This window comes from Podarcis raffonei, chromosome 12 (assembly GCF_027172205.1).
Source record: "Podarcis raffonei isolate rPodRaf1 chromosome 12, rPodRaf1.pri, whole genome shotgun sequence".
In the NCBI taxonomy this organism is placed as follows: Eukaryota; Metazoa; Chordata; class Lepidosauria; order Squamata; family Lacertidae; genus Podarcis; species Podarcis raffonei.
In genome coordinates, this window is record NC_070613.1 from 14,331,182 (window position 1) to 14,353,284 (window position 22,103).

General features: G+C 41.6%; 1 protein-coding gene across 8 annotated transcripts in view; it reads left to right on the forward strand.

Annotated features, from left to right (window-relative positions):
- Positions 1-22,103, forward strand: part of ZMYND11 (zinc finger MYND-type containing 11) — a 99,777-nt gene that overhangs the window by 36,828 nt on the left and 40,846 nt on the right. For 7 of the 8 annotated variants that reach the window (XM_053359778.1, XM_053359779.1, XM_053359775.1 and 4 more), the window contains one exon: positions 12,444-12,578. In XM_053359778.1, the coding sequence (XP_053215753.1) occupies positions 12,463-12,578 (116 nt within the window). In that variant the 5' untranslated portion in view covers positions 12,444-12,462. Of the gene's footprint in view, positions 1-12,443; positions 12,579-22,103 lie in introns of those variants that run through there. The other variant, XM_053359782.1, reaches the window with a different exon arrangement.

The window sequence follows — 22,103 nt, forward strand, 5'->3', positions numbered from 1 at the left end:
GGCGCTGGATCTCAGTGTCCGGGTAGAATGATGGGGGTGGAGACGCTTGGATGCTTGCAGCCTTTAAATGGTACATAGTTCTTCAAGATGCTTACAGAAGCATGCTGGAGCAGCTCCAAAGTCAAAAAATTATGTGAAGTTCACACACCACACATCCCTCACATCCTCTTTCCAGACAAGCAAGAAACATGATCACACGGTAGAGCTTGAGACTCTTAATATCAGGGTCATGGGTTCAAGTCCTGTGTTGGGTGAAAGATTCCTGCATTGCAGGGGGTTGGACTAGATGACTCTTGTGGCCCTTTCCAACTATGATTGAATTACATGACCCAGGCAGGAAAAGAAGCACTCAAGGGGAGGTGTAGCCTGTTGAGAGGGTGTGTGGCCTGGGGAGAGCCCCAAAGACTGGAGAGCTGCATTTGTTCCCCAGGCCTGAAGCTCCACACCCAACTAGTAGGTGAGCCTGTAAATAACTTGTATTGTATGTCATCTTCTTGGTTAGAGAAAGTAAACCAGCTTTTCAGGATTGAGTATGGCAAAAGCAAATCAGATTTGCATCTTTAGAGATGTGGCAAGTTTTTGTTCCTTATCCCCAACTTTCCTGGCTGCAGGAAAGCCAGTGTGGTGTAGTGATTAAGAGTGGTAGACTCGTAATCTGGTGAACCGGGTTCGTTTCCCTGCTCCTCCACATGCAGCTGCTGGGTGACCTTGGGCTAGTCACACTTCTTTGAAGTCTCTCAGCCCCACTCACCTCACAGAGTGTTTGTTGTGGGGGAGGAAGGGAAAGGAGATTGTTAGCTGCTTTGAGACTCCTTCGGGTAGTGATAAAGTGGGATATCAAATCCAAACTCTTGGATTTGATCTCCTGCTGCACTATAATTTGGCTCCACTACAGCATCTCATAGTCTTCACACTGAATATGTTGAATTGTCCAGGATCTGTAGAAGAGCGTTCCTGCGAAAGAGGCAAGTAAGGAAACCGAGATTGCAACTTAACATGCTCAAAGTGTAACAGTGTTAAGAGCACGGATACCAGCTTTATGTCCAGTGAAACATACAAGAAGGAAAAGAGAGAGACTGAGATTTCAGAAAGTTAAAGGGTTTGGGTTAGGATCACTTCCAGCGCTACATTTATTTGCTTTCCTTTTTAAAAGTAAATAAACCGAAGCAGCCACATTATGGCTGAATACTGTATACACGTCTTCATAATGTTGGAAAGGTCAGGTAGGAGTATGAGACTTGTATCTTGCAAAGCTCGGGGGACTTTGCAGGAGTTTATATTGTTGCTCGTGCATAACTACTTGCATTCCTTTAGTTTCTTTAAGCACTAGCACAGCCTCAAAGAAACTGCACAATCATTTGTCTTGCGTAGCTGCTAACACCTTGTTCCTTTTTTCTTCCACTCATCACTTTCTGAGTGAGTTCTCTCTCTTTAAGTGGTTGGTATGCCTTCTAGAATACCGTATTTTTCTGTGTATAAGACTAGGTCCCCCCCCCCAGAAAATAATGTCAAAAATTTGGGGGCGTCTTATACACGGATACATCTCCCCATATTTTCTTAAACCGGAGCCCCCCCAAAATGGGGAGCGTCTTATAGATGGAAAAATACGGTATTTTCTTGACATAAGACATTTATGGTCCGGCACTGTGGCTATAGTCTTCTCTACACAGATTAAGAAAATAAACACAATCAGGGAACCATTGACAATGGAGTGAGGCCTTCATTGCCCTATATACTTGCCGCCAAGGTCTTTGAAGAATGGCAAAAGGGTGAGCCCATTGGATGCTTAATCGTGAAGATTGTGATTACAAAATCAGGGTATGCTGGTTAGCTTTCCATGGATTATATTGAGTAAGTTAGAGTTAAAAGGTTATCAGGTATTTCAGCCTACTGTAGGCTTACACCTACCACAACCACAACACATTGCAGGGCCTCCCAAACATCACACAGATATGCTCAGAGTATTGGAATACTCCATCTGTTTCCCCTCACGAAGGATATTGCTGTGATGCTTACCATGCCAACTTCCTCTTAACTTTTACGAATTGCTCAAATTGTTTAACCCAGTGATTTAGAAACTCTGACCTATAGGCCACAAGTGGTCTGAGAGACCACAACAAAAACAGTAGAGGAAAACTCTTGAGATAATTGCCAGAGGAGGCAGTGACTGCTGATGTAATTACTGATCTTTTCTTTAAACCTGAAAACTTTGATCAGTTTAATCAGTAGATTGTGCCGTGTGTGCTTACCTGGGGGTAAGGCCCTTTAAACTCACTGGGGCTTACTTCTGAGTAGGAAGGCAGAAGGTTGCACTGTTAATTAATTCAAACTTCAGCTGATTAACTGAGGCAATTAATTTTCATTACTGATGGCAAACTTAATTGGTGGGATTGAAAGCTAAGGGTACATGAGTTTTATTTTTTGATGGTGTTTTGATTCTAGTGTTCACAGTAACAGGGAAATTTAAAGATAAGTATTGTTAACACAGGGGGCTGATAAGGCATGTCTAACTGGGGACCGTTTTCAAAACTGCTTCTCATATGATCCCGAAAACATGTTCCCCCAAGAAGGATATTTAGCTGGAGCCAAACAGACCACTGCCCAGCATGTGTGTATCTGAACCCTCCCCAAGCTATAAAGGTATGCCCACATGGAGACTATAGAAAAAGAAGGATTTTGTTTTTGAAAATAAATGTAATTTTAGCAATAAACCACAGCACTTTACACTTGCAGTTCTGGTCACACATAAAGCAATATTCTAACACAAACATAGGTCTAACTTAAAGAAATAAAAGTTCTAAACTAAAAGGGGGGAGGGAAATTCACTAGAGAATGTGATCAATTAAAATTCTTTAATTGGCTGACAGTCTTGTGTGTGTGTGTAATATATATATATATATATATATATATATATATATATATATATATCTCACAGAACAAGCATATCTATGATGCAAGTGAAAAAGCATCTATGAAAAAGATGGTGTGGGAGCCCTCAGTCCAGGACCTTTTTCATCTGTATTTATGCAGCTGCGTGAGAAAAAGAAAGAAATTACACTAATGTGAGAAGGGAGGATTTAATCCACGAACACCTGAGGCCCCTAATTCCCATAGTTTATGGCAGATTTATATTTTCTCTTCCCCAGTGTGGAGCAGAAGAGTTGCATTCGTTCAGCAGTGACTTGTTTTTCTTCTCACTTCCACTGGGAAGATGCCCTCCTGCATGAAGCCATCTCACACAGATAATGAGAAGGGTGGGTGGGTAGGACCTTTGGGCTTTGGAAAAACTCCTCTCCCCCAGAAAACAATCTTTCTGGTGTTCTTCCCTAAGCAAGCAATAAACGCCATCTTCTAGCAACCACTGATACTGTAAACACAATAGTTGTATCCATAGGAACAACTCAAAATACTCAAAAAATCAGTAGTGAATCCTTTTTTGCAGGGTTCGGGCTTCGACCCATTCTGTGCCCCTTCCTCAAGTTCACTGTGCAAGGGGTCTGGGGGCTGGTCCACTACTGGTATGATAAGAGCTGCTGAAATGTGTGTGTGTGTGTGTGATTTTTTCTGTAGTGTTACCATGGAGTCATCTTGACGGACAACTATGCTGTTAGGACAAGAATATGAGAGTGTAGAAGGAACATATGTTATAATGGTTCAGACTAAAGTACTTGCTAACTATTGCTTATCCTGGTACAGTGGTACCTCGGGTTAAGTACTTACCGTAATTCGTTCCAGAGGTCCGTTCTTAACCTGAAACTGTTCTTAACCTGAAGCACCACTTTAGCTAATGGGGCCTCCTGCTGCTGCCGCGTCGCCGGAGCACGATTTCTGTTCTCATCCTGAAGCAAAGTTCTTAACCTGAAGCACTATTTCTGGGTTAGTGGAGTCTGTAACCTGAAGCGTATGTAACCCGAGGTACCACTGTACTGACTTGACAGTGTTGGGAAGCACACCAGGGTTCATATTCTAACTTCTTTCCTTCCTAGAAGGGCTGCTTGACTTCCTTCAATCAGGGATTGCTTAGGACTGAACTTGGGACGCACACTATGTTTATTTATTTAATTTCTATCCCACCCTTCCTCTCGGAGTAGCCCAGGGCAGCAAACAGCAAGACCAACAAAACAGTTTCTTCCCAGCCCTATTCCAGTTGGACCATGAAGAAAGCTTGGCTTCAGCTTCTTTCATTTTGGGCCTCCTTCTCTTGAAAAAAAGGTGTCCATTTAGTGGCCTTCCAGCAGCAAGAGCTGCAGTTTCTTATACAGTGGTACCTCAGGTTAAGTACTTAATTCGTTCCGGAAGTCCGTTCTTACCTGAAACTGTTCTTAACCTGAAGCACCACTTTAGCTAATGGGGCCTCCTGCTGCTGCCGCGCCGCCGGAGCTTGATTTCTGTTCTTATCCTGAAGCAAAGTTCTTAACCTGAAGCACTATTTCTGGGTTAGCGGAGTCTGTAACCTGAAGCGTGTGTAAGCTGAGGTAGCACTGTAAATGGGACTGACATTTTCCTTTGTAGCTGACCTTTTATCTGTTGAAATAATCCAGCCATTTTAATTTCTCCATATAGTCAGCCATTTTGTTTGTTCTCCCCCCACGAAGCCTGAGAAAACTCCTTTTGTGTAGTGAGCACCATAACATTCCCAGTGGACTTTATGAAAATGATTGAAATTTGAAACTTGCTACGGGCTTAGTCGCCCTTAAGGAGTTGTGGAATGTTTGTCCTTGGAAGAAAGAATTGGTCTTTAACAGCTATGGTTGTTTTGCTGTTCTAATGAGCATGCAGAGCAAACAAAAAAACACACACAAAACACTACGGTTATATTCAGAGGCTTGTACTGTGCATAGCCTAAGAAAGATTTCAGCTAGCTGAAGACATGAGATAAACCCATAGCGAAAGTTATTTTTCACAAGGAGAAACCTTGTGTTTGCAAATGCTAAATAATTGAACTGTTTGAATTCCATGATACTACAGACATAGGAGCTTGAAAGAAGAGTTGTGTCCTACAATTTGTTTTGCTCGTGAGCGGTTCCTTTTGGTATGTCAGAATTTGCAGCATGGAAGCCTTCCTCCATTTATGAGAATTACTTTAGCAACGTAAATTTTGATGAGACCGGGGACTCTTTTATTTTGAATTCTGTATGAGAGGCAGGTTTTTCTGGTGAAGAGAAGACCCACAATAAAATCCAAAGGTGTACTCTTGAATAGGTTGAAGGTTAAATGCCAATACCATGTATTGAGAACAATGGCTGCCCTTTGCACCTCATCATAGCTATAGCAAGTTTATCCATACAGAAAGTCACCCCAGCATGGGATGCGAGCAGAATAGGTAAAGGTAAAGGGACCCCTGACCATTAGGTCCAGTCGTGACCAACTCTGGGGTTGCGGTGCTCATCTCGCTTTGTTGGCCGAGGGAGCCGGTGTACAGCTTCCAGGTCATGTGGCCAGCATGACTAAGCCGCTTCTGGCGAACCAGAGCAGCGCACGGAAACGCGGTTACCTTCCTGCTGGAGCGGTGCCTATTTATCTACTGGCACTTTGAGGTGCTTTCGAACTGCTAGGTTGGCAGGAGCAGGGACCAAGCAACGGGAGCTCACCCCGTCAGGGGATTCGAACCGCTGACCTTCTGATCGGCAAGTCCTAGGCTCTGTGGTTTAACCCACAGCACCACCCGCGCCCCTGTGAGCAGAATACCTACCTTTTAATTACTAATGTTTGGGACAGTGATGATCCTAGAAACTGTTAGGATATTTCCGTTCCACCTTAAAAGGGAGCAGGATGTTTGTATAACAGCCTGCGTATTTCCTGTCTCACAGGATGTTTATGTTGTAAGTTCCTTTCGTTTTCGGCTGTTTTGCCTGAGCAGTCGGAGCAGACGGTCATGTTTTCTTTGTTCTGACCAACGCTGAATAAAACTGTAAATATGCATGTTCTGCTCTCATGCTTGTGCAACTTTTTGCTGTGTGAATTCTGCTGTCAGAGTGTGCACTAAGCCTGAGGCTTAGTGTCGCTAAATTGCTGATATTGCCTGACTACGGGAGGTCGATGGATCGTCCGGCACCGAGCTTGGGGGCTCAGATGGACTTTATCTCCCTGGCAGTATCCCAACAGAAACATGGCTCTGTAGACTAGTAAATAGCCTTTGGTCACTGAGACTTCTTCTGCTTCAGCTGACACAGAGAACATGGGTTTCTTCCTGAAAGCAGCACCAATCCTCACTCTGTAGTTTGTCCTGAAATTTTACTGCTCATTCTCCCATGTGATGGACGCCAGGTAGCGTTTTCTGCTGCTATTCTGGATTTGGATTCAGATATACCTCGGTCTCAAGGGCTGGCAGTGGACAAATGTTCTTCTTTTTAATGTATTAAAATGAACTGATATCTTCAAGGGAGAAATTAATTGTCTTTTGGGATGAGGATACCTGTCAGTCATTCAGTATTTCATGTCAAGTCAGGAAAAGTACAGAACACAAAGAAAACTGTGTGTCACCTTTCCTCCCCTCTCTGCCGTTCCTCTGGCCTTCAAATGTGTACAGGCTGTGAGACCAAGAGATAGCGAAACGTGCCTATTTCTGCACCTGACTCCCTAAATTTAAACCAACTTCTCTTTGAAAGACGTAAGGACAGACTTTTTGGCGGAGGGGATTGAGAAAGATCAAAAGGCTGTGCCATGTTTTGTGTTTCTTGTTGGAATGCAAACAAAACATTAGAACGTGTTCAGGCAGCTTCTGCTTTGTTTTGGGAAAGTGAAAGGATTGTCTCGACCTTCCTGTATTAAAAAAATTGAGTAGATTTGTTGAAGAAAACTGCTTTAGCGAACAACTCAAGAAAGAATTGGCTTTGACGCTGCCACATGTTTTTTTTAAAAAACAAATAAATAAAATGTCTTGTTAACTGCCACATGTTTACTGTGGCCATAATCTTGAATTATTAAGATTAATTTAGTTGCATATTTATGCACATATTAAGGTCCTCATCCAGTGAGGTGAATAGTGCGTGCTTTAAGACATAATGTGCACACCACTGTGGTTTTCTGTCTGTTTCCTTTTTTGCAGTAACCAGCGACAAACCACAAACCAGTTTTACAATTCCCTTTAGTTTAAAAGGTGGTCTTGCAGAGGAAGTTGAAGAGAAAAATATGGGTATGCACAGGGATCGGGCATGTGCACACTCACAGATTTTTGACTTTGGGGGGAAATGTTGGGGCTCCCCCCCCCCCAAAAAATGCAGAGGTTTTCTTGCAGAGCATTTCCTTCGAGCACTATAAATCTATCAAATGCCACAAGTGTCAGGGCAAAGAAATATTTATTTATTATTGCATTTATACCCGACCTTTCCTCCAAGTGCTTCAAGGTGGCTTAAATAGTTATCTCCTCCTCATTTTTATCCTCATAGCAACCCTGTGAGGGAGGTTGCACTCAGGAGGCTGTGAAAAGGCCCAAGGTCACCCAGTGAACTTTATGGCTGAGTGGAGATTTGAATGCTGGTCTCCCAGGCCTTAACTCTGCACTCCATAACTGCTAAACCACACTGTTAAAAGACCTGACGACGAGTGAATCAATAAGAAGGAGCCTGCTGCTGAGCTGGAAAAATTCTTCCTGGAAAAGCTGATATTCTGCCCGCCTAAGGATTTCTTATACTGGCCAAACCAGTTCTTGTTTGATTTCACTTGGGGTTTATCCTGCCACTCATCACTCAATGCTTTCCCCTGGTTCATCTCCCTGAATGCTAACCTTTTAAGCTTGTGTAACCTGTAGTAATTAGCTGGAGGGAGGAGGTTTAACTGGCAGGTCTACTCCAGGCCTATTCAGGACCTTGTTCCGGTTAGAATCAACAGCAAAACCAGAGCTAAGAGTGTGGAGTTAAATCTTTTACACAACAAGTTGTTTTGGTTTTCTCAACACTGCGCAACTCAGTTTTCATTGTAGGCCCCCTGCTCTCAGTTCAACCCATCAGGCTGTGGAGAGCCTATGTTGGGGGGGGGGGGAATGGCACCTATATGGATTCATCTGTGAGACTAATGACCACCAGTAGTTGTTGAACTACAACTGCCTTCATCACAGCCAGTGATCAGGAATGATGGGAGTTGTAGTTCGAAACATCTCTAGAGTACCACATTGGCTTTCCCAACATACAGCATTATAGACAGCTCACTCTTTATCAGTAGTTGAGGTATGGGATGTCTCCCCCCCCCCCCCGATTTATTACATTTTTTTCTGTTTATTTTGCTTTGGAGCCATCCCAAGGTCTTTGACATATGTGGTATAAAATACTAAAAGTAAAATAAAAAATATTCAGTCTCTTAACCCTGCCACCGAAAGCCAGCCCAAATAAGAATATTAATTGCACAGCTCCTTAAAGCTGCTGTGGTCACTAATATTATGACAGGCACATTTTGAAACTGGATCATAATTTGCACAACTTTGACACAGTGCAGCAGTTGTGCAAATTATGCTGTAAACCATAAACCAGTTAGGCTGCATTTGTAAGATGGTAGTGAGGTGATGAGTCCTGTTGCTTTATTCTTGTTGGGTTTCACTTTTGCTCCAGATTAAGTTGAGAATTTGCCTGTCTTCCAAATTCATCTACTCAGGCAAAGGGATGATGATGCAGTTCAGGAAAATCCTCCACTCACTTTTCCACCCAGACACATCTTCAAAGTGATATGATTGGATGTGGTACCCATAGGCCATAATTAATTGTGATTTATATTAGGCAGTATGTGCTGCCCTATAACCAAGTTCTCAGAGTGGCTTACTTTTTAAGAAAATATATATTATTATTTAAGATATCTTGGTTTACAAAAGTATGTGCAATGTCTTTTTTCAAGTTAACATTTTCTACAGATCAGTTTCATTTGTTGAGAAATTAGTGTTACCTTAGGAAGAAAAAGGGGAAAGAGGGAGAAAGGTGATGGGGGTAGTGGTGAATGGGGTGGGGTTGGGTGGCAATACTTCTATTCTGTTTGATGTATGTGTGGGGCTCAGAGTGGCTTGCTAAAAGAAATATATGTTAAGTATTGCTAGATTATAACAACTGGATGACTTAAAATAGAGTATGGAAGTTGTTTAACTGATAGGCCTTCTGTGTCACTGCTTACCGTATTTCCCCCCAATTTTTTCAATTTTAAAATTGGGGGTCGTCTTATACACGGATAGAGCGTATGGGGCATTTCTTTATTTGGAGTCCCAAAAAGTAGAGGTCTTGTTATACATGGAAAAATATGGTATATATAAACTCAATCAGCCATCTCTGTCAGGCTCTTCCTCCTTCTCCTCCATAGTCTCAATATTGCCTGGTAGACCTCAGCAGGAAGGAGAATGGGGATTAAACTAGAATTAGTTGGCCAGTCATTGCCACTGGTTCCACCTCCTGCCTTCTGTTCTGCCATTTCTACTGGGTACTATTCACCACTGGTTGGATGGCAGAGTGTGCATTTGAGCTTCGATTCAGCCCTAGTCCAGCACTCTTAACCCCAGCATCACATGCCAAGGAAAGCTGGTAGGGCAACTGAGGAGAGTGATTATGCTAACAGCGACCGTATGCATGTCAGTAAGACACTAGATGCTGTGCAATATTGCTATATTGCAATATTATCTGAAGGAGCGTCTCCACCCACACCGTTCTACCCGGACACTGAGGTCCAGCGCCGAGGGCCTTCTGGCAGTTCCCTCATTGCGAGAAGCAAAGCTACAGGGAACAAGGCAGAGGGCCTTCTCGATAGTGGCACCCTCCCTGTGGAACGCCCTCCCACCAGATGTCAAAGAGAACAACAACTACCAGACTTTTAGAAGACATCTGAAGGCAGCCCTGTTTAGGGAAGCTTTTAATGTTTGATGTATTATAGTATTTTAATATCTTGTTGGAAGCCGCCCAGAGTGGCTGGGGAAGCCCAGCCAGATGGGCAGGGTATAAATAATAAACTATATTATTATTATTATTCCAAATTTAAGTATTAAGTCATAAGGTGACCAAAAAGTTCCTGGGCCCATAACCCCAAAGAACACACCAAGGAATGAGAGGTGCTCTCTAGCTTGGGCCAGTTCGGATCTTGTGCGCTGCAAAAGCCATATGCAGATACTGGAATAAATATAGACTGTGAACAGTGCTCTTATTGTAGAGTAGAATTCTTACTTTATTCTAACTATACCTCTTGTTTTGCTGTAAGCATTCTAATTCTAATATTACATCAGAGGGCTTCAGTTTTAGGGCACTCATTGGTGTCTAGAATAAACTGCATATATGTTAATAACCTGCCGTTTATCGAACAGTTTCTTACTCTGAAAGTGGCACCGTTAAACAAAGTTATGTAGCGATCGAAATGCAGGATTAATCTTTTTAAAAGGGGGGGATTCTAGCCTGGTACGGCGCTGTGGGCGATTTGTGGCTTATCTGTACCTTTTGCCTGCTGCTTCTGGAAATTTTTTGTAAACAATGCCAGCTGCTTGTTATGTCCTTGTTTATAGTTAGATGGATGGGCAAATTGCAGCATGGGGCCGGGGATGTGTGGATAAAGAGGGATTTATTTTTTTTAAGTCTAATTGAAAACGATTGGGCTCTAAGCATTTTGCACACTTTTAAAAAAAATAGATGATGCTTTAAATGCTAAGTTCTGCATTTAAAGCAGGAATTCCATTGCTACTGACTTTATTATTCCTAATAATTTATATGCTCATATTAATGGGCAGGAGAGACTTTACAGTAAAATCCTTCCAGAAGGTTTATAGTTTGCATTAGGGTTAGGAAAAAAAAGTCTCTCCTGCACTGCCAACTCCTTAGATTGCTTGTGGAGTCTCTCCTCAGAATTTCAAGCAGACAATCCTACTCTCCTATTGGAGAGAATGTCCAAACTGAGTTGGAGGGTAGGGAACAGGTTATCCTGAGGAGTTGAAGACATTTGTTGTTCGGGGTCTGATTTTCGCCTAGGAAATGTTGATAAGACCGAGATGTTGTGTGTTATGGTGAACATCATGTAGGTTTACTGTAAAATGGGCACAGACAGCTTTGGTCCCCTTGGATTCTGCTGGCAGTGCATTCCCCTCTCTAGGGACGTCATCCCCCCCTTAATATTAGTAAGAGACCATATTGTGGCTACAGGTAGCGTGTAGAACTTCATTTTCTTAGGGTGGAAAAGTGTGATGGACTTTAGGAAATCCTGGTGCCTGTGACCTCTGATATTATTAACTTTCTATATGTTAAGGGTTAATTCAAAATATTTCTTGTTTGTTTCATTACTTCGTTCTTGAAATTCTTGTATTGAGGGGAAGTGATTGATTAGACAAAATAAAAGAGTATTTATTTGAGTGGCCATGTATGTGACAGCCCACAGGCTGAACTCAGCACATGAAACAATTATATCTGACCTTCTGGCGCCTCACCAATTTAAACAGGGTTTTCCCACAGTTTCATTTTTAGTGAAATGAAAAGTGATTTCAATTCTTCTTCTTATTATTATTTAAATATTATTAATATTTATTAAGTTTGTATACCATCCTTCATCTGTAGATCTCGGGGAGGTTCACAGCGTAAAAATGCAAGATAAGAACACAATATACATGTTTTTAAAAAAGAATAAACCAAACCAATAGCCCCTCTCCCCCCATCCTCTCCCACAAACACATTTAAAGGGATATTGGATGTTTCATGCTGTAAGAAATGTAGATATCTACTGCTTTAATGTTATCTTTCTTGGATTTTGCAACATGCAAATATTAATTGTATATAGTGCAGAAATCCTGTGGCCCTACAGATGTTGTGGGACTCCTTCTCCTATCTGTCCAGTCAGCATGTGGGTTGATGGGAGTTGTAGTCCAGCAACATCTTAAGGTGCAGAGGCTCCTCATACTTTGTGTAATGGCTGCCCCCCAAGTTTGTGACGCTCATTTCACATCAACACAAAACGGAGCCTTTACAACAAGAAACCGAGCCCTTTAGTGTCATTGGCCCAGTCCTGTGGAACGATCTTTCAACAGAGATCCTATATTAAGCTTTAAAAATTTGCTGAAAATAGTTAATAATAGTAATAGTTAGCTGGTGGTCTGTTTTAAAATTGTGTGTGTGTTTCCTCCAGCCTTGAGTGTATATAATTTGTTACTTTTAATGAAATTGTGGCATGCAAGTATTTTTGTAAATACAGTGCCTGACCTCTGCTACATGGCAGAAACTTTATTATGGAGCCAGACTATTTCTGAGGACAGGAGAGTTAGTTTGTGCAGCGAAAAAGCATATCCTGGGCATTATCTCTGGAGAATAAAACTTTGCTCTATCTGTATACCAAGAGTTTGAAACCACACATATAGAGCTTGCATTAATAGAGCTTATAAAACAATAGCCTCCGAATCAGATTGTTGCAGTTAACATAATTTCCCTCATAATCTTATTTGTGGCAGGTGCAATATAATCACCATGTAATCTATTTTATAATTCATTATTGTTATTTTTCCACTGCAGTTGAACAAGTAAAGGGGTCATGGCACGCTTAACGAAAAGGCGTCAGGCAGATACAAAAGCTATCCAGCATCTTTGGGCGGCTATAGAAATCATCCGAAACCAGAAGCAAATTGCTAACATTGACCGTATTACAAAGTAAGTGTCATTTAAATACTACTAAGAAAAATAAAAATGGTATGACCCAATGAGAAGGTATCAGCATTAAAAATGGAGTAGCACGGAAACATTTTTGCCATATAATATATATATTATTCTCTCATATGAATCTGTGTACTCTTGTCCTCTATATTTCAAGTCATGGACCATGAGTTTGAAAAAGGAAACGGTTGCGTTGAATTGAAATTGACCTGTGGTCTGTCTTGTCCAGTCTCCTGCCATTAATAGCACCTGACACATGATAGGAAGATGGAAAAAGTTGTTCTCAAGTGGAAAATAATATCCCTACTACAAAGATTGTGTATTAATGGTGGTATTCAATCCTAGTTATACTTGTAATAGACCCACCAAAGTTAATGTACATGACTAACCTAGGTCCATTAATTTCAATGGGTATACTCTGACTAAGTTGACCACAACCCTATATAGTAAAAGGTTTTCAATCTTTAAAACAAAACCAAATAACTCTTCCTGCTTAATAACTGCATGTGAAGACAAGCTGTGGGAAAATTTTTATTTGCAACTTTTATGTCCATACGGAACTCTTACTACAACCAACTCTTCTCCCTACTACAGCCATTGGCTGCTTTCAGACTATAATGCCAAATCTCTAGAAAGGACCATAGCTTAATGGTAGAACATCTGCTTTGCATGCGACAGGTCCAGGTTCAATCCATGGCATCTTCAGTTACAATGAGGAAGCAGTAAAAAGGGAGATGCCCTCTGTGCCCCAGCCAGAGTAGACAATAATGGGCTAGCTGGAAAAATAATTTGACTTGGTGAAAGAAACTTTCATTTGTTCCCTAGTTCATGTAGCCTGTACTCCACTATGCTTCCTGTTCCTATTTTGTGGCAACCCACATTTTGTCTTTTTACCCAAACTGGATCCACAAGTCATCATCTGATTGAATTTCGCGATCTTGGTTCATGGGCAAACTTTGGCTTGTACAAACCATAGTTTCCTGGGTTCAGGTGAAACAGCAAACTGGTTTGCTGAAAACAACAAAGGGAAGCTTCCAATCTCCACTAGTGCCTGCTCCTTCTTGCAGCAGCAAACCAGTGAGCGAGTTGGCATCTGTCTGTCTCTAGAGACAATGGAGTGTGCCTCCAGGGGTGAAGCCAAACTCCAGGGGTGAAGCCAAGCTGACGTGGTCCAAAGGAAAGAATAGCAATACCTTTGGCACCAGCTTGGCTGTAGGAGCTGTCAGAAGGAGGCGTACAAGGCTAAGGAGTAAACCATAGGCAACAGCAGACCATGCTTGAATAGAATAATTGTTTCATGCAGTGTGGGTGCGTCTTGCTGATACCTGCATGTCTGCTTGCAGGCACAGTGGGGTTACCACATATCGTGCACCATGAATTGTTACTAAAGACGGCAGTTACATACAAACACTTCTTGCTTTTAGATGCCACCTTTGTTAACGTCTCACAACGTGATGATGTCACGTCATTTTGTTGTGGCCTCTATATAAGAAACGTCTGGCTGCTGGTTGTCAAATGCGGGAGATGAAGGCTCCTGCCAACCTAGCAGTTCGAATGCACATCAAAGTGCAAGTAGATAAATAGGTACCACTCCGGCAGGAAGGTAAACGGCGTTTCCGTGCACTGCTCTGGTTCGCCAGAAGCAGCTTGGTCATGCTGGCCACATGACCCGGAAGCTGTCTGCGGACAAATGCCTGCTCCCACGGCCAATAAAGTGAGATGAGCGCCGCAACCCCAGAGTCGGTCATGACTGGACCTAATTGTCAGGGGTACCTTTATCTTTACCTTTACCTTTGGGCATTGCTTGTTGATTTTGTACGTTAAATAGTTTGTCCTGCTTTTCTGTTTAGGTTAAGAGAAGTCTAAAAATCCTAGATAGGGTGTTTTCCTTGCAGCTAACTACACTAGTAATAATACTAGTGTAATACTAATCTACAGCCATCGCATTTTAGCAACACTGACACTTGATTTCTTAAATTCAGCTTATTTCCTGCCCCTCCTCCCTAAGGAGCCCAGGGCAGCAAACATACGAGCAATAAAACAATTAAAATATCTAAAAATGGAACTCCCAAAGGCTAGTACAAATAACGTTACTGGTGCATGGTTGCTGTATGGCAGGGAAGCAGATGCAATGATTGGCAGCTGTCGTGTTAGTCCCAGGCTTGAGAAGGCTGCTTAGCTACACCAGGGACAAGAGGCTTGGCTCTCAAGGGTATCTCTATCTTCTCTCCATGAGCATCTAGTCCTCTTGCTGTTCCAACTCCCCCCTCCTCAAATAACCTTATTTGCAGCATGACTCCCATATCACCCAAGAGCCTCTGCAAACTCCCTCAAATCTGAGAAGCGTGCAAACTTTCAACACAGAGCCCACCTTGTTCCTGCGCAGCAGGAGCTGGTAGTTTCTGCAGAGAACAGCAAACATATTAATCTGTCCAACGGGTAGCAAAATCTACCCTACTACTCATTTGACCAGCTAATGAAGCGGAAGACAGAGCAGTGCGTACTGGTGGTGTAGGAACTGAGTATTACTGTGTTGGTTATTTGAATTGGCTGTGTTCTTAATAACAGTGAATTGTTCCGTTCTGAATAACATGATGGTTATGGCATGTCAGGGATGTGATGATACTATTATTCTTAATGGATTTATATCGGGGGGTGAACCACTGTGTACAGTAATTGCAGAAAAGGTGTATAAACCTGACGTCTTCTCGGTTTGCAGCACAGTCGTAACCAGAAGTAAGTCCCACTGAATTAAGTTTGGGGACTTACTCCCAGGTAAGTTGAGTTTGGATTTCTGGAGAGTTATAAACTGAGCATCGCTACTGGGTACATCAAACTAGATTGAATGGGATTTTTTTAATAAAAAAAATACCCAGCTTAATTTATTTTAAAAAATGAATTTTACCAGCTGCGAGATTGCAGACTGCACTATACACCTGGTTCTTTCTGTTTACTGTCTGGGCTTTTCCTTTGGAGGAGGAGAGTGTCTGCCTTGTGGAGGGACATTTTTGTAGGAATGCTGGTTCAGCAAGTCTGAGTATTAAGTAGGCCAAACAGATAGGCCGAGGGAAGCAGTGTAATGAGATGGTAACAAAATAGCAATTTGCGAGAGATCTCGCAAAATGTGAAAGCACCATTTAAGAAAGGCCATTTGAAAGTTTCCTCAAGTTTTACATCAATGGAGCAGGGAGATGGTTAGCGAATAATGCTATTGCATTCCTTGAATTTCTAACTAGTACTTTAATTTTGCATATTGCATAATAAGCGCAGAAAATGCAACAGCAGGCCAGTTTGGGGCTGATTTGCTGATATGTGTAAATGGCCTTGTTTACAGGGTATGTCTTGTTCGACTATAGAAACAATTTTTTTAAACTGTCTTTCATTTTCTAATGTGGTTGACCTTGATGAAAATCCAAATCCCTCTAGCATACTTCATGTCATAACAGATTAATACTAACATAAACAAAAAATAATAAGCCATTACCATCATTAAGGAAAGACTACACTTGAATTTATCATTAACCTTGCTTTCAGGTTTAGATAAGCTACATTGTTAAAAAATTTTTTTTTTTTGCTGAAATGTAACAACTTGGTGTCCGCTTTTCACTTTTTAATATACTTTTTATTGTATGGTTTTATGTTATATTGATGAAAGCCGCTTTGATACAATTTTATAACATAGCGGTATGTAAATATTTTGATAAATAAACTTGCTAGATTTTCTCATAAAATCTATTTCCTCTTTCATATTGCATTTGGCTGGCATCTTTTCATAGTTTTGTCTACGTAGAGTCCTCTAAATGATGGTTGCGTTCCATCCAGTTACCAGAGGGAAGGAGGGTGGGATAATGGGCCGTATCCAATTAACGTGTCCCATCAGCTCAAGGATTTATGCTTGCACGTGGAAAATTTCCACCCCGCAAGCCCCAACTCTAATCTTTGGTTCTCCAACTCTCCGGATAAGATTGGGGGAGGGTTGGGAGAAGAGGACGAACAATTCTGTTGCACAAGCTTAAATCTTTGCATTGGTGGGACACATTCGTTGGATATGTCTCAATATGTTTGCTGTCTTGTTTCAGTGCTGGATAGATTTCATTAGCCTTGAAACTAGCATGTCTCATTTCAGGGGGGTTTGGACTGTAAAATTGGTTGGTGGGTTGTGATTTTGTTGCATTGGCTTACATATTCCCAAATGTGTTGTTCTGTGAAAGGGTCTGCATTTGTTATTTGAATGGCACTTCTGAGATCACGAGATTTGATCCTAAGTACCGGTGGATCTAAAACAGACTAACGAAAACAGTAACTAATTAAGAGAAAAGCAGGAACTAATTGAGACAACACATCATTTTGGTAGGCAGGAAAGCAGAGCTGAATTCATGGAAAGCTTATCTACAATAAGAGTTGCTGCGTTCAGATGTCAAACTAAAGTTTAGCTTGATGAGAAGGCTCAGGTTCCCACAATCTCCATTCATCCAGTATAACCGTGAAAAGGAGATTGAAACTTTCATTTCCGCTCTCTGATAAATTATATGTTTATGATCTGTAGACCAAGTAAACACAACCTTGAATAAGGCATTAATTATAGTTAGCACACTGCCTGAACCCTAAACTATGGCTCATGTTGACTTAAGGTTTGTTTAAACAAGCCAGCTTCATAATCCATTATTTGAAGTTTGCTAGTTTCAAATAAACCATGGTTAACCTTCATCACAGCTTGTCAGTTTGGACAACACACCAAGCTATGGTTAATCTAACCTGGAATCAAAAGCTGTCAAACTCTTCTTCACAGGCTCATTCAAGAGGAGAGGGTAAGCCTGCATACTCAAGGTTCATTGTGATTTGCTGTTGTCATGCAAATTGTGCCTTCATGTGATACCTGAACCAGTCCAGTGTTAAAACTGTTTTGGTTTTGTACCATTGACTAAAGGTGTGTCTATGGGGTGAGAAATTATTACTCCAAGAGACCTGAGTAGTTTCCCAATAATGGGCAGCAGACTGCATGCCGTATCTATTGACCTTTCAACTCCATGATAAACAAAACCCAGAGGGTGAGCTGGCAGAGTAAAAAATGCATTTTTTCCCCTTGAGGATGATAGCAGGAATAAATTAGCAGTTACGATGTTAAGGGAAGCCCCTTGTTGAAATCAGCTTCAAACCGATCAAAAGCCCTTTCATTTACAGAGGCAAAAATAAGATGCTGTCTTTTCTTCTGGCGTTTTTTAAAACAAACCCCTATTCATACTGTTCATTGCTTCACCATTAAGGTGAGCTGCATGAAATTGATATTCTTGTGGCTTGTTGCTTTTGGCACAAGAAACAATGGCTTTCTGTTCTTGTAACACTGTTTTTTTTTTTATTGTAAATTAAAATGTGCACCTATTTTGTCTGTACATGTATCGTTTATCCTCGTTTTGCATGGCTGCCATAACTATCATCCCCAAACATTTAATTTTGTAGTAATCTCACGAAAGCTTCTCCAGCTTCTATGGAACAGCTGCTTGGGGAATTACAGTCTATAGGCGCAGTTTACAAGCTACTTCGCCCAAGGATCGTCTCACCTTTGCTACTGCTGCAGGGCTTACTTTCACATAATTCAGTAAGCAAAGGATGGGGTCCAAAGGTGTTGGAGAACTCCACCTGCTACTTGCTATACCGTAGTCCAGAATTCTTGTACTTTGTTGCATTTCCACCATAAGTAAATAATTTTTTGTTCTTTCATGCATTTAAATTGGTTTGTCCATATAAAATTGTGTTGCTAGGATGCTATATTTCAAAATACTGAAATTGAGGTTTTTGCTTTGCTGTTTTAATTGACACTTTAAGTGTAGTATTGTGCTAGTTATGTTGTTTATTTATGTATCATTTATTGTTTTTTAGTTTTTACTTATTTTGTGTGTATGTGTGTGCATGCTATTACTTTGTTTTAAGTTACATTGTAACTTATCTGGGATACACACACACACACACACACACACACGTATATTATGAGGAGTGGAATATAAATACTTTAAATCAATTAGGCAGTCAATAAACTTTTAATCTCGCAGGCCAAAAGCCTGCAGGAACAGAAGCATTTTGAGTAAATGACAGAAATTCTAGGTGCTACAACTGTTCCATGTGCCTGGTCCCCAGTTCTGTAGTGAGGCAAAATAAGAAAAATGAAGGATCTGTAAGAAGCAGCTGCAGCGAATTATGGAAAATATGGGCAGAAGGGGAGTTCAGCAGCACAACTGCTTTCATGGGTTGTGTAGGTGGGATATTCAGTCTAACCGCCTGAGCTGTAAGTTAATGGCATGTTTGAGTGTGAATGTACAGTGAATTTAATTGCTGGAACAAGCCAGCCTTAGCTGCATTAAAATCATTACTTCTGACAGAACTGACCAGATAATGAGCATTATATGAGGTTGCATGTTGCCTGAGGTATTTAAAGCGTGAACAAACAGGATCACCTCTTAGGTCTGTCAACAGCTTCTGCGAAAATGTCAGGCAGATTTCAGTGTAATTCCATCTGCTGTGCATCTCTCTATTCAAGGCCATGCATATGAAGCCTTGTATTTTTAAGTAAATTCGCTATTTTTAAGGATTCCGTGCAGTGGCGTAGGCTCTCGTGTCACGTTAAACCATGGTTAATTTTTAACTGTCGTTTCACTTGAATGAACAGAACGCTAGGGCACACTTTTCAAAAGTTCCCTTGCCTGTGGCGAACTGCGAGCCTAGACTTGCTGTGTTTCCCAGACCAGAGCTCTTGGCATGTTTCTCTCTTAACATTGTGTGGTAGACAAGGTTTGTTCTTGGCTTACCACTCATGGTTTGCTCATAGGAAACAAGCAAACCACAAGGGTGGCTCAGACAATGCAATAGGAGTAGCAAAGCATGGACTTTTGATCAGGGCCCACCAACCAGCTCTTCATTTGCATTAACCATAATTAAACGCTAACTGTGGTTTAACGTGGCACGCGGACACGGGAGCTGTGTGATTGTAGTCCCGCTGATTTTAGGCATGTGAACTGTTTAACAGTACGATAGTGACTGGGATGGTCCCTTGCGTCTTTTAAGTGTAAGAGGAAACCGGATGAATTACAATAGAACATTTTTCTTTTGGTTGAAATAGAATTCAAGCTTCCGAGGCTAGAGAAGTCTTGTTTTGTACAAGTTTGAAAGCTTGCCTTTTATATTTAATATACAGTGGTACCTCGGGTTAAATACTTAATTAGTTCCGGAAGTCCGTTCTTAACCTGAAACTGTTCTTAACCTGAAGCACCACATTAGCTAATGGGGCGTCCTTCTGCTGCCGTGCCATCGGAGCACCATTTCTGTTCTCATCCTGAAGCAAAGTTCTTAACCTAAAGCACTATTTCTGGGTTAGCGGAGTCTGAAACCTGAAGCGTATGTAACCTGAAGCGTATGTAAGCCGAGGTACCACTGTAGTTGTTGTAAATATGTAATTGAATATTGCTTGTAAAAACCACTTTGGTCGGGTTCATATCCTGAAAGGTGAGCTGTGTAAAAAAATGCAGTAAATAAATAAAAATTTCCACCAATGCAAACAAAATGGTAGCAAAAAAGTGTAATATTTCCAGAACAGCACTCTGTGTGTACCTTGCCCTCATGTGGTTGTGTACATTTTGAAAGGACTTGTTTTGATGTTATTTTGAAGATAGAACTTTTTTTTTGGCCCACATTTTTTCCTGTAACCTGAAAACTAGTGGATTCAGATGTCAGCTCCCATCGTGAGTCTGTATTGATGCCCTTGGATAGCAAGTCCCTAAAGCCTCTTAGAGATATTAATGAGGTGAGGAGGCCTTGTACATTCGGTGAATGTAGCTCAACTCTGTGTGTAGTATGTTGCATATCTGCAAAGTTCCTATTGCACGCACCAAGTGTGTATGATTCAGCTGGCAGGCAGTGAGAGCGAGATCTTGCTGCTGCAAGGATACCTTCTGCCCTGCATGAGTTCACCAAAAGTGCAGAGCCCCCTGAACGTTCAAAAGGATTTCAGCTTCGCTTCCTCTTTTTGTGTAACGGGAATGAAAGTGACACCACAAGAGGATTTTGGTGAGGTTCCGCGAGATGAGACTATTTTGGGGAGTGTCAGAGACATACGTCTCAATTGTTTTATTCCTTTTCTATTCTGCCGTATAAAAATACAATCAATAAATAATATAGCCATATGCGTAATGAAATTTAAATGGTAGAAACAATAGCTGGCACCTTCAGCATTCGTATTTATACAGATCTGCTTGACAGGTTGGCATTACTCATAATTCAAATGAGTTTAAGAGTTTTTAAACTTGAGGGGTTTTCCCCCCCCATTGGTAAGAAACTGGGTGTGTTATGCGTTATTTAAACCAAAAGGAATAGGTAGAGTTGCTTGTTTATATCGTAGCTTTTAGGGTGAGCTTGTTCTCTTGCGCAGGATTCCTGCTGCGCAACCTTGTAGTAATCTAAATGGGTTTTGTATTCTCTGTTTGTAGATGAGTAAATCCCGAGAAGCCTGAGCTATAAATACCAGTCTACTGAGCTGTGACCTAAGTTTCTTTCCCTCTCCCTCCCTCTTTCTCTCTCTCTCTCTCTCTCTCCCTTCTGTGCCCTGTGGGCAGACAGCCTCATCTGGCCAGATCAGGAATCTAACAAGCAGATTATCAGGAAGAACCTCTTTATTTCAGCAGATGGGTCTTTATTTTAGCTAGTGGAGATTAGCATTAACTTCCCCTGCCTGAGAAGTTGCAGTGCAGACGGGTTGTTTCAGCCTCCTGGCCGCTTAAAGGCTGGTTCGGTGTCTTAGGGGAATTAACTTTGTCTCTCTGCCATGCACTTACCCATCTGCAAACATATTTGCTTTCCTCCTCCCGCCTGACTGGAAAACAGCCTAAGGAGTGTAAAATGCTTCCCAATCTGTTGACCAGAGGCTGAACGCAAATAAGTTGCCTCAGCTCCCTTCCTCCAAGGTAAGGATAATCAGATCTTTCAAGAGAACAGCTACGAGGAGTTGCTTTATCTCTGCTTGCCCTGCAAGATGGTTCCTTGTGCCCCATTAGCAGCAGAAGCCAACTCATTGCGTTAGTAACTAACATGCGCGGGAGTTTTCTCCTTGCTTTACTTTGATAATATCCAGGACTGTCACTCTAGCATCTTTAAGATTTCTGCTTCCCCCTCTTCCATGGCCTCTTTGCAATCACTCAATGAGAGAGGCAGCAGAGGAGGGCGACTAAAAAATGGCGGACATGCAGAAAGTTCTAGAACGTCGGCATAAGCAGACAGCCTTCTGGCTCCAGTCCATTGGCTGACAAGTCTCTGTTGCTTAAGGCCAGGGGTTGGAGCCAGCACCATTTGACTTGGTTCTTATCTGAGTATCAGGAGAGCAGTTGGACGTTTTCTCATGCTAAATTACACCACCACCTGAAAGATTACTTTCCTTTTCTAAAAACAAAACTGTCCTGGTGTTTTACGCTGTTTTCTTCAGTAGCACTTGCCTGCCATCTTATTTTATTCTGTCTGTATACTTCTGAAATTATTATTTCT